This window comes from Xyrauchen texanus, chromosome 21 (genome assembly GCF_025860055.1).
Source record: "Xyrauchen texanus isolate HMW12.3.18 chromosome 21, RBS_HiC_50CHRs, whole genome shotgun sequence".
NCBI classification, from domain to species: Eukaryota; Metazoa; Chordata; class Actinopteri; order Cypriniformes; family Catostomidae; genus Xyrauchen; species Xyrauchen texanus.
The window spans coordinates 18,333,576-18,349,802 of record NC_068296.1 but is presented as its reverse complement, the minus strand read 5'-3'; the positions used below and the strand labels follow the sequence as shown (position 1 = coordinate 18,349,802).

General features: G+C 36.3%; 1 protein-coding gene across 1 annotated transcript; it reads right to left on the bottom strand.

Moving 5' to 3' along the window:
- Window positions 1-146: 146 nt before the first annotated feature.
- On the bottom strand, window positions 147-14,986 carry LOC127661452 (ras and EF-hand domain-containing protein-like). Its single transcript, XM_052152178.1, has 17 exons — window positions 14,507-14,986; window positions 12,897-13,049; window positions 10,633-10,723; window positions 9,788-9,883; window positions 9,562-9,642; window positions 9,351-9,466; window positions 8,976-9,044; window positions 5,410-5,491; window positions 4,147-4,217; window positions 3,854-4,037; window positions 3,636-3,737; window positions 3,028-3,172; window positions 2,845-2,926; window positions 1,105-1,219; window positions 884-997; window positions 731-807; window positions 147-654 (listed from the first exon to the last, which is right to left on the bottom strand). Exons 1-17 carry the CDS (start codon window positions 14,815-14,817, stop codon window positions 552-554), a joined length of 1,992 nt encoding a protein of 663 aa, XP_052008138.1. The 5' UTR covers window positions 14,818-14,986; the 3' UTR covers window positions 147-551.
- Between the last annotated feature and the right edge of the window lie 1,241 nt (window positions 14,987-16,227).

Sequence of the window (16,227 nt, the reverse complement as noted above, 5' to 3'; positions counted from 1 at the left end):
GTTTTATAAAATAAAACCGGTTTTCCTTGAAAGCTGGATGTTTACTATAGAAAGCAAAAATCAGTAGTGCTGCAGATCACATCAGAACTTGCAGGGTTTCCAGGTTCTGAATTAAAACCAAATAATGAGAAAAAAAATCATTCGAGTCTAAAACTTTTTATTTAACAAACGTTAAAAACATTTATATGGACATGTCCTTTGAAACACATAAATCAAATAATTACAGCATGTAAAAAACAAACAAACCCTGAAGTGACTTGATAATTTATAGGCAAATATACAAATATACATTTGATCAGTGTGCTAAAACACCTAAGACACTAATGACTATTAAACATACCAAGATGTCAAAGTTTAAAAAACAAATCTTAAGTGACCAAGTCAAGTTTTATTGCAACAACTTTGTTCAAATAAAAGGACTTTACTTATTGTGGTAGAATTAACAACCATTGAGGTTTTTTAAAAAAAAAAAAAAGCACTGACTTAAATATAATTTTAAGAAATGTAATCATGGCATCACTAGGGTGTATCCAAGTAATGACCAGCAAGACTTAAACTCCACAGCAGTTGCTCAGCGTCTTCCTCCGATTGTGAAGGCTCAGCTTAACCTGCGACTGTGATCTTCGTCTCAGTTTTGCATGTTTCTTTACTTCCCTGTGATAATAATGACTGGTTTAAAGCCTCTAAATGGTGTTAGAATGAGTTTGAAAGAACTGATAAGATTTCTTACCTTGCTAAATGTAAAACCGCCTCTACAACATTTGTCCCCTCTTTTGCACTTGCCTCACAGAACAGGGCATTGTAAGCCTAATGTCAAAGAGCAGCCATTAGAATTGTCATGATAGTCATTACATTCTTTCTACACAAAACTGACATGACTCACCATAGCAAGCTTTTCCCCATGGAATGCACTCACACAATTTGCCTCTGGTTTCTCAGCCTTCAAATCCACCTTGTTGCCTATCACACACATTGGGATGTCCTCCTCTGTAGACTCCTGTGAAGAGAAAAGGGTACTTTGCTCAACCAGCACAATTGTCATGCATTAACAGGATTCTGACAACACATTTTGATACAATGTAAAAACACAATGAGTCAGTGTACCCGAATCTGTTCCACCCATTCACGAACATTTAGGAAACTGCTCTCAGATGTGACATCGTACAGGAGTAGCACTCCATGTGCTTTGCGAAAGTACGACCTGGCAATGCTGCGGAACCTGTAAAAGAATAAATACATTTTTGCCAGAAGAATATAACTGAAAAATAATTTTCTACCTGCTGTAACATTTTACATAATTTTTATTACATTCGTATAAACATTCTAAGTTTAAAGGAAAATTCAGAGTTATTTTCAAAGTCAAAGTGTCCGTGTTTATAAATATACAGGAAATCCATTTACAGTAAATATGCTTATTATGGAAACTTAACAGGCAAGTGGGTAGAACCACAAATAAACTAAATATATGCCCTTACCACACGGTTTAAAAAGTAGCTTATGAACATAAATTAAACAAGTAGCATAGCTGTAAAATCGCATACAAACTCAAGTTCCACCTCAACAGGGACATTTAACTGCACAGATCAACCAACAAACATCTTAAAGGAATAGTTCACTAAAAAATTTAAATTCTCATTTTACTCACACTCATGCCTTCTCAGATGTGCATGACTTTTATTGCAGAACAAAGATTTTGTTTGAAAATGTCAGCTCTGAAGGTCCATACAATGCAACTGAAAGGCGACTAGACTTAGAAGCTTTAAAAATCACGTCAAGTCAGTATAAAAGTAATCCATATGACTCCTGCGCTGAGATGTTCAATAAATCTTTGTGTTCAGCAGAAGAAAGAAAAGTCACATCTGGGATGGCATGAGGGATTTTTTTTTTTTTTGGTGAACTATTCCTTTAAAAATTCCAGTGCTTCTAACAAAATACAAGGTTCAAATTTCTTCTTTTAAACCCGCCAGCCTGCTAAATGTCTGAGTAGTTAAAATAAACCTTTCCGATTTGCTTATACACACAGCAGTACAAAACTGTCTGTGGTAATCAACAGCATGCCAGAGATGCAGAACATAAATATTAGGTTAAAAAATAACCCAGATCATTCCTGTAGTTAAGGGTTATCATAAGACTCTTTGCTTAACCTCTTTAAAATACATTTACAGAACAGTAAATCTAGAGGCACAACCCACTTTACAACCCAAGATACTTAAATGCTATTAATAACAAATGCATTTAAAAAGGAATGTGTGAAAGCTTTTAATAAAATCCAGGTTGACAAAGCAGGTGTTGCCTAACCTTCAGATGCATGGTCACACAACATTAAGGGACAATTCACCCAAACATTAAGTCATCATTTAGTCACCCTCATGTTCTTCAAAACCTGTTTGTCTTCCTTCAAAAGGACACAAAGCAGTATGTTAGTTTCAGTCACAATTCACTTCTATTGCCTCTTTCTCTCTATATACAATGAATGTAAATGGTCACTGAGGTTGTCATTCTGCCTAACATATCAGTCTATGCTCCATGGAAAGATATGGTTTTGGAACAAAAATGGAGTGGTGGTGGCGTAGTGGCTAAAGCACAGGGCTGTTAATCAGAAGGTCACAGGTTCTAACTCCACGGCCACCACCATTGTTTCCTTGAGCAAGGCACTTAACTCCAGGTTGCTCCAGGGGGATTGTCCCTGTAATAATTGCACTGTAAGTCGCTTTGGATAAAAGCTTCTGCCAAATGCGTAAATGTAATGTAAATGGAACAACATGAGTAAATAATGAATTTTCATTTCTGGGTGAGTTATACCTTAAAGATTTTAAACACAACCACACAAAGGCAAGTGTATACCTTTCCTGTCCAGCAGTGTCCCAGATCTGAAGGTTTGTTTTCTCTCCATCCACAAGCATCTTCTTTATTTGAAAATCAACACCTGCAAGAATTAATTCTTAGTGCTAAACGGATTCTCAATACTTATGCAGTATTCACAGGGTATGTTTAAAACACAACTGACTATGTCTTTCATTTGCTCACCAAGAGTGGTTTGTATATCTCCTCTGAATTCATTGAGACTCAGTCGTAGTAAAAAGCTGGATTTTCCTGCACCAGCATCCCCAGCTAACACCAGACGGTACACTGGAGCAAGGTCATCTGTGTCACACAGGTTTGCTTCAGTTTGCTGTAGAGTACAAAATTGCCCAGCAAAAACATTAAATGGAGGAATCGATGTTTTTAAAAAGGAAAGTAACTTTGAGGCAGTGTATTTATACCAACCCTTCTAAAAAGACCAGTTTAACCAGCATGCAATTGCCATGCAGGTCTAGGCTGGTTTGATGCTAGTCTAGCTGGTGGACCAGCATAGCCATGCTTTTCACCAGCAAAAACTAGCTGTTGAAGCTGATTGACCAGTCTTTCTGATGAAGCTGGCTAAGCCAACTTAAAAGCCTGGTAGAGACACCAGCACCACAGCGACCCATGCTGGGGAACCAGCACCCAAAACACAACATAAGCTGGTGACCAGTAATGATGGACTTTTCAGCAGAGAACACAAATATTATGCGATAGAGCAAAAATGATTGTTGCAGTCATACAAATTCAGATTTCCAACCACATCTGTGCAAGCTAAAAGGTGCATCTAGTACCTTAACTGGAAAAGCTGACAACCGCCGTCGTAGTGAAGAAGCCATTGAGCCAACTGTTCTAGGAGCTACAGGTTCCATAGCTTCAGACTTCAGGTCTGAAACCTATGAGACATTGTTATTCAACCAAGGGATATGCATTTACTACATTAACATGTTCTATTTTTACATCAAATCTACAACTACATCATACAGTATATTAAAGCTTATTGCAGGCTTACCTCCAGCTCAGTAGGAATATAAGAGTAGCTATGATGCACCGTTTCCACTAAATGATGGCTGTCATCACTGTCATAATCGCTGCCTGACATTGGCTCAGTGTCCGTTTGTAGAGATACTCCACTGTCCAAATACTTATCAGCCCAGCTCTTAACCAGGGCCATGGAGTCTTCTTCATTAGCAAAACTTTAAAGTGCCAGACATATGTCAGGCATGAAACAAGGTGGCATTGTTACACTATATTCCTTCTCATAAGGTATAACTGCAACAAATATTGAATAGGGTTCATAAACACCTGCTCCGATTCATTGTGCTCTGCCGAACTGGTTTCATTTTCCTAGGAGGGACATCATTTTTGGGGGAGGGCTGCAGAAGAGTAAATACTTTAATGACATTATTATGTACATTCAAATGAGTTCCAGAACATTCCAAAACACAACTGAAAAATTACACTGGCAGCCAAAAGTTTGGAATAATGTACATATTTAGCTGTTTCAGAAGGAAATTGGTACTTTAATTCACCAAAGTGGCATTCAACTGATCACAAAGCATAGTCTGGACATTACAGATGTAAACAGCACTATCACTATATGAAAAAAAAAAAAAAGTCATTTATCAAATGATAACTGGCTCTAACAAGGACAGAAAGAGATGTGGAAGGCCCAGATGTACAACTGAACAAAATACAATTACATCAGAGTCTCTAGTTTGAGAAATAGACACCTCACATGTCCTCAGCTGACAGCTTCATTGGATTCTACCCGCTCAACACCAGTTTCATGTGCAACAGTAAAGGTCAATTTATTTATATAGCACATTTAAGAACTAGTGTATACCAAAGTGCTGTACATAAAGCAAATTAAACAATAATAGGATACAGAGGAATAAAAGATGATAGACACCACCACAAAGACAAGAAATAACCCATAGAATCTACAATAACATTCATGTAAAAGCCAAGGAATACAGATATGTCTTCAGGTGCGATTTAAAAACAGGAAGGGGCAGACCTAATGTATACAGTATATATGTTATAAGAGGTATACTGTTCAATAATCTAAGGCCAGCAACAGATAAAGCAGATTTGAGGGTTCTAGGGGATTGTTGATAGCTCCGAAGTTCTGACAGATAAGGGGCCATATAATTTAAAGCTTTAAAAACAAATACGATTTTAAAATGGATCCTATATTGCACCGGTAACCAGTGGAGAGATGCTAAAACCAGTTAAATGTTTTCCCTCTTCCTAGCACCAGTAAGCAACCTAGAAGCATTTAACCAACTGCAGGCGATACAGAGATGAGTGATTTAGACCCATATACACTGCATTGGAATAGTTAAGTCTAGATGAGATTAAGGAATGGATAACTCTCTCCAGATCCTTAAATTAGGTTTTAATTTGGCCATTTGCTTTAGTTGAAAACAACTACTCACCACAACATTTATCCGTTTTCCAAACTTTAGCCCAGTCAAAAATTAAATGAAAATTTGATGACAGTATCTAGGTTCAAACACAAGTGAATTATTATTTTTTTTTATTCAAAACCAATGAAATAGCTACCAGTCTATTTGCAGAGGCATTATCCTGGCTCAGAGCAGAGCGTAACCCATCGTTGCTGTCATACAACTTCTTGTTCATGTCCCTGATATGGAGAACAAGAATCACATTAAAGTCCATGGCATTTCTAATATGCAAGTTACAAGAAAATCAACTTCCTCAGAATATTTTGACTGAGTGTCACTGAAAACACATCCCATCCATTAAAGGGTTAGTTCACCCAAAAATGAAAATTCTCATTTACTCGCCCTCATGCCATCCCAGATGTGACTGTTTTCTGCTTAATAAGAAGTGTTCACCCAAAAATGAAAATTAGCTGATAATTAACTCACCCTCAGGCCATCCAAGGTCAAAGTTTATTTCTTCATCAAAACTGAATATAAGAATTTTAGGATTTTATTTCAGGCTTCCTCCTTTAAACAATGCAAGTGAATGTACTTCTGAACCCAACCGATTATTTTTAGAAACAAAACGTACACTTTTTACATCCCTGTAACGCGCGCGAGAGGGATGATGTAAGCTCGTCATTATTAGGTAATTATTATAGGAGACAGGAAGCACATTGTTTACAAGAGAAGCAGCACAGTACTCAATGTAATCTTAACATCCTAAGTTAGATAAACCTATTTTGTGTATTGCTTAAATCACTGAAACTGTATTTTTACAAATCTCACACCAGAAGTTTGGGTCAGGAGAAGACCCCCATTTATGAATATGTAAAGAGATTGAATAATTGGTATCAGGGGCATGTCTAGGGGGAGGCTGGGGGAGGCAGTGCCTCCCCTAGGATAAGCTCTGCCTTCCCTGAAAATTTGAGAAATAATCTGTCCATCTGATCAGAGGCGGCGGCAGCCGATTTTACTGGGGCTTCAGACCCGAATGTTTTGTGTAGCCACGAATGTATTTTGAATAGTTGACTGACAAATATGAAACCGGACAAAAGCCTATGTAAACCCCCGCAATCATAAGTTGCCTTATTTCATTGTGCTTTGGCTTTGCACATACTGCATACAGCCTGTAAATATAGACATAGGCATAATCTAGCCTATAGAATAAGTTCCTTTGCTGTCGGTAGCCTATGGGCGACTCAGTTTCTTCCTCTCTGTTGAATATGCAGCAGGTAGAGGAGGAGCTTGCACAGTCGTTGACATCAACTAACGTTACTTAGGAGTTAACAGCAATTAGCAGGAAATACAGCAAAAATTAAGCAAATGAGGCTTTGGGGATTTTTCCGAAAGAAGTCAGTGGGTAAGAATTCACATTTGTTTTTGTCCTTAAAGTCTTAAGATCATCATCTAGCTGGCTTTCACCCACAGTAGGCTAAACCTCAAGAGTTGTAGCCTCTAACCTCCTTGTTTAGATTGACGCAGCTTGGTAGCTCCGAGTTAACGCAGTCACCTCTCACGCCGGAGACCGCGGTTTGAGCCCCGTTCAGAGCGTACTTTTCTTGTTTATCAGGTGTTTGTTTTCGCTAAGGATAACCAATAAGCATTAACATAAAATGTATGTGTGACTTGTTTTGTGATATTAGTTTGTAGGAAATATACACTTTGATTTGAGTAAATGGCTTTGTAGAGTGTAGCAAAGATGAGCTACAGACTGAGGAGCAGCAGCAGCAGCTGTGCCAGAATCAGGCATGGAAACTGCTAACAATTAATAAGTCACTTTACTTTAGAAAGTTAAAAGTGAAACATTGTTTCTCTCAATGATCATAATGAAAGGATTTTGACAGATGAATTATTCTCATAGAGATTATGAGAATTATATACAGTTCGATGCCATGATGTGTCAATGAACTTGACTAAAGTCATTCATGTATTGCTTTAACTTAGGATCTTATACATCATTTTGACTATTTATGTCAAAAAATATAAATTATTTATATTCAATATTTTTTTTTACCTCACTTTATTACTCACTATAATATAACTCTTGCGATGACTTTGTTAATGTACATGAAAATTCAAGAATCATGATAGATATTAGGGCAATCCAACTGATCTGCTCATCCCAATACATTTTCTTCAATAGTATTGGTCTACAATTTGACATATGTAGCACTTGATGAATTAGATGTTTGAAGCGGATTTGCAATAACTTATGTGCTGTATCTGTTTTTTTGCATCACAGATGATTCAGGGAGGAGAGAGGATGTTGAGGATAGTACTAGAGTGGAAGATTTAGGAACTGTAGAAACAGGCCCAGCCAGAGCAAAACTCAAAGAATACCCTCTCACCAGCTTTGGACTACAGGGAAGTGGTTGCTAGTATGAAAATAAAATTGTCTGGGCTAAGCCACGGATGTCCTTCAATGCTGGAAACGCCTCTGCATCTGATGATAAATTACAATTTATCGCTAGCAGATGAGTGAGGTCTGACACAACAAAAATCCAGTTTAAGCCCTATAGTCTAATAGGGGCCCTGTGCCTATCTCTGGGTTCCTGGCTTAGAAAAAGATATGCACTAAAACAGATTGTGTGTAGTATAGCTTAATTTTGCACTGATTTTTTCAATTGTTTATGTTATATTTGATAATATTCTGTCATATGTTAGGATGTATCCAATATTTATGGTCATTGATTTGCCAAATAATATATATATAAAAAAACATTAGGTGTGTCCAGTCCTACCTGAAGTTTATTATTCTGATAGGATAATTGATTACCATCTCTTAAGTGAGAGAAGAGTTTTGGATATTACTTTTATATTAGAATTTTCAGAATGGCTCAATAATAGTTATCTATTGCCGTATTCATTTGAGATGGTATCTGGCCTTTGGCATTTATTTCTGTAATCATTGTGAAGAATAATAAGCTCAAACATATGCCAGAAATGTTTCAGGAATTCTGCAGGGAATCCATCTGGTCCTGGGGCTTTTATTATTAGTCATCTGATTTAATGCATTATGTAATTCAGAGAGTCTAAAAGGTCTGCTTGTTGTTAAATTAGGTAGTTATATTATCCAAAAAAGATTTAACATCTGTTGTATCCAGATCATTTTTGAAGGAGTATAAACTGCTGTAAAAAGGTAAGATATCTGTTTGTTCATTTCATCTGGTGATTGTGTGAAATTCCCTGCAGAATCTCTAATGGTCATAACAGATTTTTCTTTTTTGTGCTTAAGTTGATTTGCTAAAAAAAAGCCACATGAACTAAATGAATAAATCAATTAAATAAATTTTAGTCAGTGACAGTGATATTTTGTATTGATCAGTTTAAATCACCCACACCTATTAAATCACTTCTGAAGACATGGATTTAACCACTATTGTCATATGGATTACTTTTATGTTGTCTTTTAGATTTTTGGAGCTTGAAAGGTCTGGTCACCATTCACTTGCATTGTATGGACTCACAGAGATGTAATATTCATCTAAAAATGTTGTGCTCTGCAGAAGAAAGGTATTCATATCAGGGATGGCATGAGTAAATGAGAACTTAAATTTTTGGGTGAACTATTCCTTTAAAACACACATTATGTAATGAATGCATTACTCCACTACAATAACACTGAGCAACAGAACAGCAAACTTTGAAAGTGACCATTACAGAATAAAACTGGAGACTCACTGGAGCATTTCTATATGGCTGGAGTAAGACTGATATTCCATCACCATCTTTTGAAGGTCATCACATTCTCTGTGAGAAAAATTGACACCCATTACAATCTTTTTTCCTAAAGAAAATAGGATTAGAATTCTTTGAGTTTAAGTGTAAAAACAAATGACTGCATTAATGTCTCAGGCACTTATTCTCGAGAAGCCCAAGTTTAAGTTGTATTTTTTTTTTAGAGGCACTTGTGCAAATTTTGCCGTTAGAATGCTATGTGTTGTGGGTGAATATGGGTGCACACCTTTCCCCAAGCCGCACAATTTGAGGTATCATTACATTAGATTAGTTTAGCAAGCAACACTAATTAATCAATTCAGGAATTAATGTTCTTACCTCTCATGTTGGAGTTTCTGATCTGTGAAGGCATTTTTTAATCTGTCCAACTCTACTTGGAGAATGGAGATGTTCATCTGGGCTTTCATGAAAGATGATCTCAGCTCTTCATTCTCCTATAGAAAAATGCAGAAATGAAAGCTGACAAGGTCACAAACGTATTTGGACAGTAGCACTTGGGTTTGGGCAGAATATCTTATTCATACAGTACCTGCGTTAGATCTTTAATCTGTACTCTCAATTTGATAGCATCTTCTCTGGGGCTCTTTAATTTGGACTCCTCTTGATATTGCTAATGTTGGAGGCAATGTGAGCAACACAATGCATTAGTTACACAGAATGTAACAACCAAATATAAAAAAAACAAAAAAAACAAACACATGCAATGTCATAAAACAAGAATCACACTTCCTTTCTGAAAACACCAAATCATTCACCTTAGTGAGCTCCTCTATTGCTGCCTGCAGGTCTGCAAGCTCATTTTCGTGCTTGATTTGGAGCATAGCAATGGATTCGTCCAATTTCTTTTGCTCCTGTATGCATGAAACCAAAGAAGAGTGTTTTCTTTATATGCACAGGTCTAATAAAGAGGCATTTACAAGCTCTCATAGAGAAGCCTTTGTGTGCACTGCGTATGGCTGGCCATCCTTTTAAAAACTGCACACTTGGCTACAAGAATAAAGGTGAACCAATCAGCAAGTCGCACCTGAAATCGCTCCCTTTTCCCCTTTACAAAAAGACAGAACAAAATCTATGAAACTGTGAAACTATATTAATAATGTCCCCATGAATTCAGAAAAGTATTGCTCTCTCTTGTTAAAGTATATTCATTCAAAAATGAAAACTGTGTCACTTGAAACTAGATTAATTTAAGAATATTCGAAGCACTCTTTCCATGTAATTGAAGTGAAGGAGAACCAGGACTGTAAAAACACAATACAAATTGTGGTCCATATGAAAATTTGTGACTTACATTTCGGTCAATACCTTACACAAAGCTATCTTATGACAGCATAACAATTGGAATATATAGCACAATTCAAATGGACTGGACTAATTTTTGGTGCTTGATATTCTCAGAAAAAAGTAGCCAGAATATTGTTGATTTTTTTTCTACAGAGGAAAGAAAAATCACAGGTTTAGAATGCCATGTAAATAATGACAATTTTTATTTCAAGAAATTATTCCTTTACATTTTAAACAATAAATAAAATGCAATATGCAAATGTGCCAATTCATAATCATTCGGATCATTGCACACCAAACCTTTCAGTCTTCTCACCTCTTCCCTGACCCTCTCTTCTGTATGGGCCAGCTGCTGCTGCAAGTCTTCTTCCATCTCTGCTACCTGACTGCAGCTCAGCTCCTCTGTTCTGTTGATAACAAGCAAAAGCACAGCTCGTCAAACAGCACACTATTAGCACCCAGTGCAAACTATGAAGTCTTTATCCCAGTCTTATTCTATGGATACCATTTAATGCATCCAGCTTCACCTACATCCAGATCTCAAAATAATCGTGCTCCCGGAGGAGTGATGAATTACTGCTTAAAGCTACAAAGTTTTATCATACAGTAATCATCAAGTGGGTGCAGTTGAGCAAACCTCTGACGAAAGGAAAGGGAGGAAAGAAGGCAGGGCTCTTGAGAACAGGAGCCGCAAGTATGAAACAAACAGCATTGCACTAAACACACAGTAAAGGCCCTGGACTATATCTTAGAGAAAACAGAGCTCTCAAAATGCATCCACACCTATTAAAGCACTCTGCCAATAATTTACAAAGGTTTCTGAGAAAAGTGGAGATATGCAAGCTTAGTAACCCTAACCCCAAGACGGTTTTTCAATTTCCTTCTTCCTTAAGAAGGAAACAGATCTAAATGAAACTGAATGAAAGCTTTAGAAACTGAAGCCATTAAATGCTTATAGAATGAAATGATATTCAGGCTTACCCTACCACCCTACCATGTAGTAGATTAGGAAGTTTGAAGTGGTGTTAAAGGAATATTTCAGGATCAATAGTTACGCTCCATTGAAAACATTTATGGCATGATATTGATTACCAAAAAATTTTGACTTGACCCTCCTTTGTCTTTAAAAAAACCATCTGGTTTCCAGTAAGGCACTTACAATGGAACTGAATGGGGGCAATACATATAAATGTTAAAACTCATTGTTTGTGTAATATATATATATATATATATATATATATAGCACCACAAGACAAACAATATGCATGTAAACATGATTTGTGTTAAAAAAAAAAAAAAAAAAAAAGCTTAACTTTCAGTGCAAAGTTAAATCCAATTTTACAACTTTGTTGACATGACGATGAAATGTAAAACCTTAACTTAAACTTTACAGCACAAATACATGATTTTTAAGAGAATTAATGCAAGTACTTAAGAAGCCTCACATTTCTGCCTTTAAACCCTTTAAAAACTGACCCATCCACATCTATTGGAAGTGCTTCACTGTAACTTTGATTTTATTATTATAGAAAAGGTGGGACAAGTCAAATTAATCTTGTGCTAATCAACTTTGCCACAAATTTTATGAAATTAGCTAATTTTGTTTTGAACCCTGAATAATCCTTGAAAGTACAATATTGAACAATAAAAACATACTAAGCCTGCAAAAGATACTAAAGCACAATTACATTTGATTCATCATACAACAATCAACATTAAGGCTTATTTTTGTTGGGCCGGTCAGATCAGGAGTTCCTTGCCCTGCCAAAAGTTTAGCTTTTCCTACCACAACATTTTTTAATTCATTTCTAGCAATGAGATAGCGCATACATACATATATATATATATATATATGCTAGGAATAATATTTGTATTTTTCCATTTCATGTTATGTTTTATTTACAATAAACTAGCTTTGCTGGAAAATTACACCGTACTAATAAAAACAATAATGATCAATTTTCCACCCATTCTTACCTTAAAGACAATCACAAATCATTATGACAATTTCAACAAAACCTTCTGTATTTGCCAGCTAGATAATGTTATGGTTTTAAGATTAATAGAATAAACTTCAGTTTCATTTAAGTGAAATAAGCAGAAGTCACAACATTCAAAATTTATCACCGAAATTCAAATGATTAAGTTTGAAAGGTTCGATCAACTTAATTTCCAAGAACAACTAATGTAACATTTAGTAACGATGAGTCACTGGCCAGACATGGCAAGCAACACTCCCATCAACTGTCCGGAAACTCTTTTTGTAGCTTGAGCAGGGCCAGTGCTAAAGCAATAAAAACATTAAAGCACAATTGCACTTGATTGAATTTATCTAGTGACAATACTAGTAATTAAGTACTAAGCTCTGTTAAAGTACTGTAAAGGGAATGGCCATTGACAAACCCAATCAGAAGTGTGATGGGATTATTCAAAGACTTTGAGAAGCATGTCACAAGTATGATTGTCCTTCATAATATCCGTTGTAGTGGGAACTCCTTGGCCAAGATATTGTACATTTAACAATCTCAGAGCACAATCAGCTGTAGCAACATTGGTTTATCTTCACAACAGCACCCTCACCGTCGCAGACTGGTCTCCAGTTGTTCACTCTCCATCCTGTGCTCTCTGCTCTCAGCCAAAAGGGACTTGATGAGATCCTCATATTGCTGCAGTAACAGCTCATCTGATGTGGAGTGGATCTGTTCATACAACTCACTCAATAGATCCAACTGCCTGCAGAGACAATAAAAAGGAACAATATAATCCACAAGGATATCTAGTTATCTAGAATCCAGTTGTCTATGTGGGTATAGACAATTTAGATGAACGAGTTGAACAAAAGGCCCCCACGAAACATCTTATGAAACTTGTCAAGAAAATGTACCAATCATTTTTAACCCTAAATAAATACAAAGAAAAAATGAAATTCAACTCCAACTTTTCTCATTAACATAACTCGTCTAGAGGTTTTTCCTTTTTCTATTCCCATTGTTTTCAATTATGAAAGATACCGTTTTACAATGTTTCAAGTTAAAATAGGTACAAATTAAAAGACAGTTCCAATGCCTCTTAATTTGAGAATATCAAATGTGATATTTTCAGTGATCATCAAGACGTATATTTGCAACATTTTAAAAACATAAAATTGTTGATCTATTACATCAATTACATCCTTTACGTGGACCTTACACAAGATAAATCAGAATCATTTTGTAGTTCAGTGACCAAAAAAAAAAAAAAGAAAAAAAAAAATGAAATATAGTGTTTAGGAAAGACAAGTTCTCTTCGTTTTTGTTGCCATAGTGTTTTAAGAGAAAATAAAATCATAAGTGCATTTTACTCCAAACTGTTATGAAAATAGTCAAAATGCAAAAAAATTATTAACCTCAAAAATAATTTCTCTTCTGCTGAGCACAAAGATTTTTAGAATATCTCAGCTCTATAGGTCCATACAATGCAAGCGAATGATAATCAGAACTAGGAAATCCAAAAAGCACATAAGGGCGCATTAGTGATCCAAATGACTCCAGTGGTTAAATCAACATCTTCAAAAGTGATTTAATAGGTGTGGGTGAGAAACAAATATTTAAGTCCTTTTTTACGATTCATTTTCCTCCCTGTTCGGTTTGTGGCGATATTCATGAATATATGCAAATAGCCAAAAATAAAATACTATAAAACAATAATAATCGAAATAAAAGTGGACATTTATAGTAAAAAGAGGACTTCAATATTGAACCGTTTCTCACACCCATCATGTCACTTCTGAATATATGGATTAAACCACTGGAGCCTTATGGATTACTTTTATGGCCTTTGTGATTTTTGGACCTTAAAAGTTCTGGTCACCGTTCACTTGCATTGTACGAACGGAGCTGAAATATTCTTCTAAAAATCTTCGTTTGTGATCTGCACAAGAAACAAAAGTCAAACATCTGGGTGAACAATCTCTTTAATGGCTTCCTTTACAGTATGCAAAATACAATTCCTTATTTGTATCTTATAATTGTGGAGTAAAGTAGGACTAGGCCATTTTAATGCCAGGTTTCGTGAGAATCACCAGACAATGAAACAAATGATTTTTTCCTTCAGATACATCGGAATGCTTCTCAGTTGTGAACAGGAACAGTTTTGTGGTAGCCTACATCACTTCATATGTCAAAATATTCATGTCCCAACATTTTTCATACCTTCCCAAATAAAAGGCCACATCGCCGTCTAAAGTGTTTTCAAATTCATCCCAAGCGCTTCTCTGGTTCTGCAAACTACTGCCCAACAAAGCCAGATTGAGGGCTTCGGAAACTTCCTGAAAACTGGACGAAAAATCGTTGAAATTAATGGATCCGTCTCCGTCCAGGTCGAACTTGTTGAATAAAGTCCTGATCTCGTCAGCAGGGACATTAAGCTCTCGACAAACATTGATGAAGTCCACGTATTCGATTCTTCCCGAACTGTTTCCATCACACGCCGCGAAAAGTCTCCGAAGATCAGCTTGATCCATCTTTAAACTTTCCAAAGAACAAACAAATTCCACCTGTGTACACCGGCAACCCTCCAAAAAGTAGTAGTATTAAAAACAGAAGAAAATAAAAGAGAAATTTGTGAAGTAAATGAACACTAAATATCTACCAGACCCATCACATCACCAACAGGTGCGCAGAAAACTAGCTTGAAACTAGAGACAGGTACATGAAGGCATGAGCGAATGGATGATGATAGGTCATTATCTCTCCGTGTGACAAGTTGTGCTCTAGTGTGCCATTGGATAGCTGCGGAGGTAGGCGTGTCTTAAATGTCCTCAATAATCTCAGGACCAGCCCATATTTCTAACTATCAACTTTTGGTCCCCAGAACGTTTTGGGAACGTTAGGTTTTGGATATTTATAAGAGAACGTTCCTAGAAAGTTAGGAATTGGTGCCCCTTATAAAATACAAAACAGTATGGTTCATAACCTAGCCTAGCGCTAAGAGAACTTTCTGTGTTTGCTGGATTTAAAGCAATTTGTTTAGCAAGTCAGTCCACTATCGGCCATTTTTGGAACTCTCTCGGGTGGTTATTTTCTGTCATACCAGTGCAGCTCCTATTAACTTGAAAGGAGAAAGACCAAACTCTCAAATACTGTTGGTCAAGATTACGATCAAAGGACATATTTCAAAGCAACAATAAAATCTGACAAGAAAGGTATCATAAATTCTTTACCTCACATTACGCTAAAAAAAACTTGTATACTTACCCGGCTTGTAGAGCTAATGCGCATGCGCGTTCTAGGGTTGATTGGCAGGACATGTCTAAACCTAAAGACGATTGGCTCTTTTAACTCTAAGGCGGGACTTCCTTTCTACATCAGTTGACCGTTAGGTGTTCAGAGCTCCTTGTTTCAGCGTTCCAATTTCTCTCATTCATTTTAATAGAAGTGGCCCGTCTCTGCTAAATAGTCTCTGGTTTAATGGGTGAAACATTATCAGTTATAGTTAAATTGTTTCCCAATGTAAACATGCGCTAAACGGACAACTTTGACCATTGCGCCACAACTCGCTGTTTGTAAACGCTGTGTCAGGTTAAAAGGAACTTTAACTTTTAAAAACATGTCAGGTGACACTTGCGTTCTATTCCCCTGTTGGTGTCTCTTGCCTTTTCGCACAAGAACAAGTTTGGTGTGAACAGTCCCTGACATAGACTGCTAATATTCACGTAACCTTGTGCATTGTTCATTTTAAAATAACACTTGTACTGTTCAGTTCAAATTTGACCTGAAAACAATAAACGTTAATATATAACGTTATTATTTATGAAATAAATGTAATAACACTAACTTAAATAAAGTAAAAACATGAAAGTAATTTTTTTTATCCTCTTTACTTCTACACAATTACTCCATTCATATTCAAATACATTTCTGTTATCTTCACT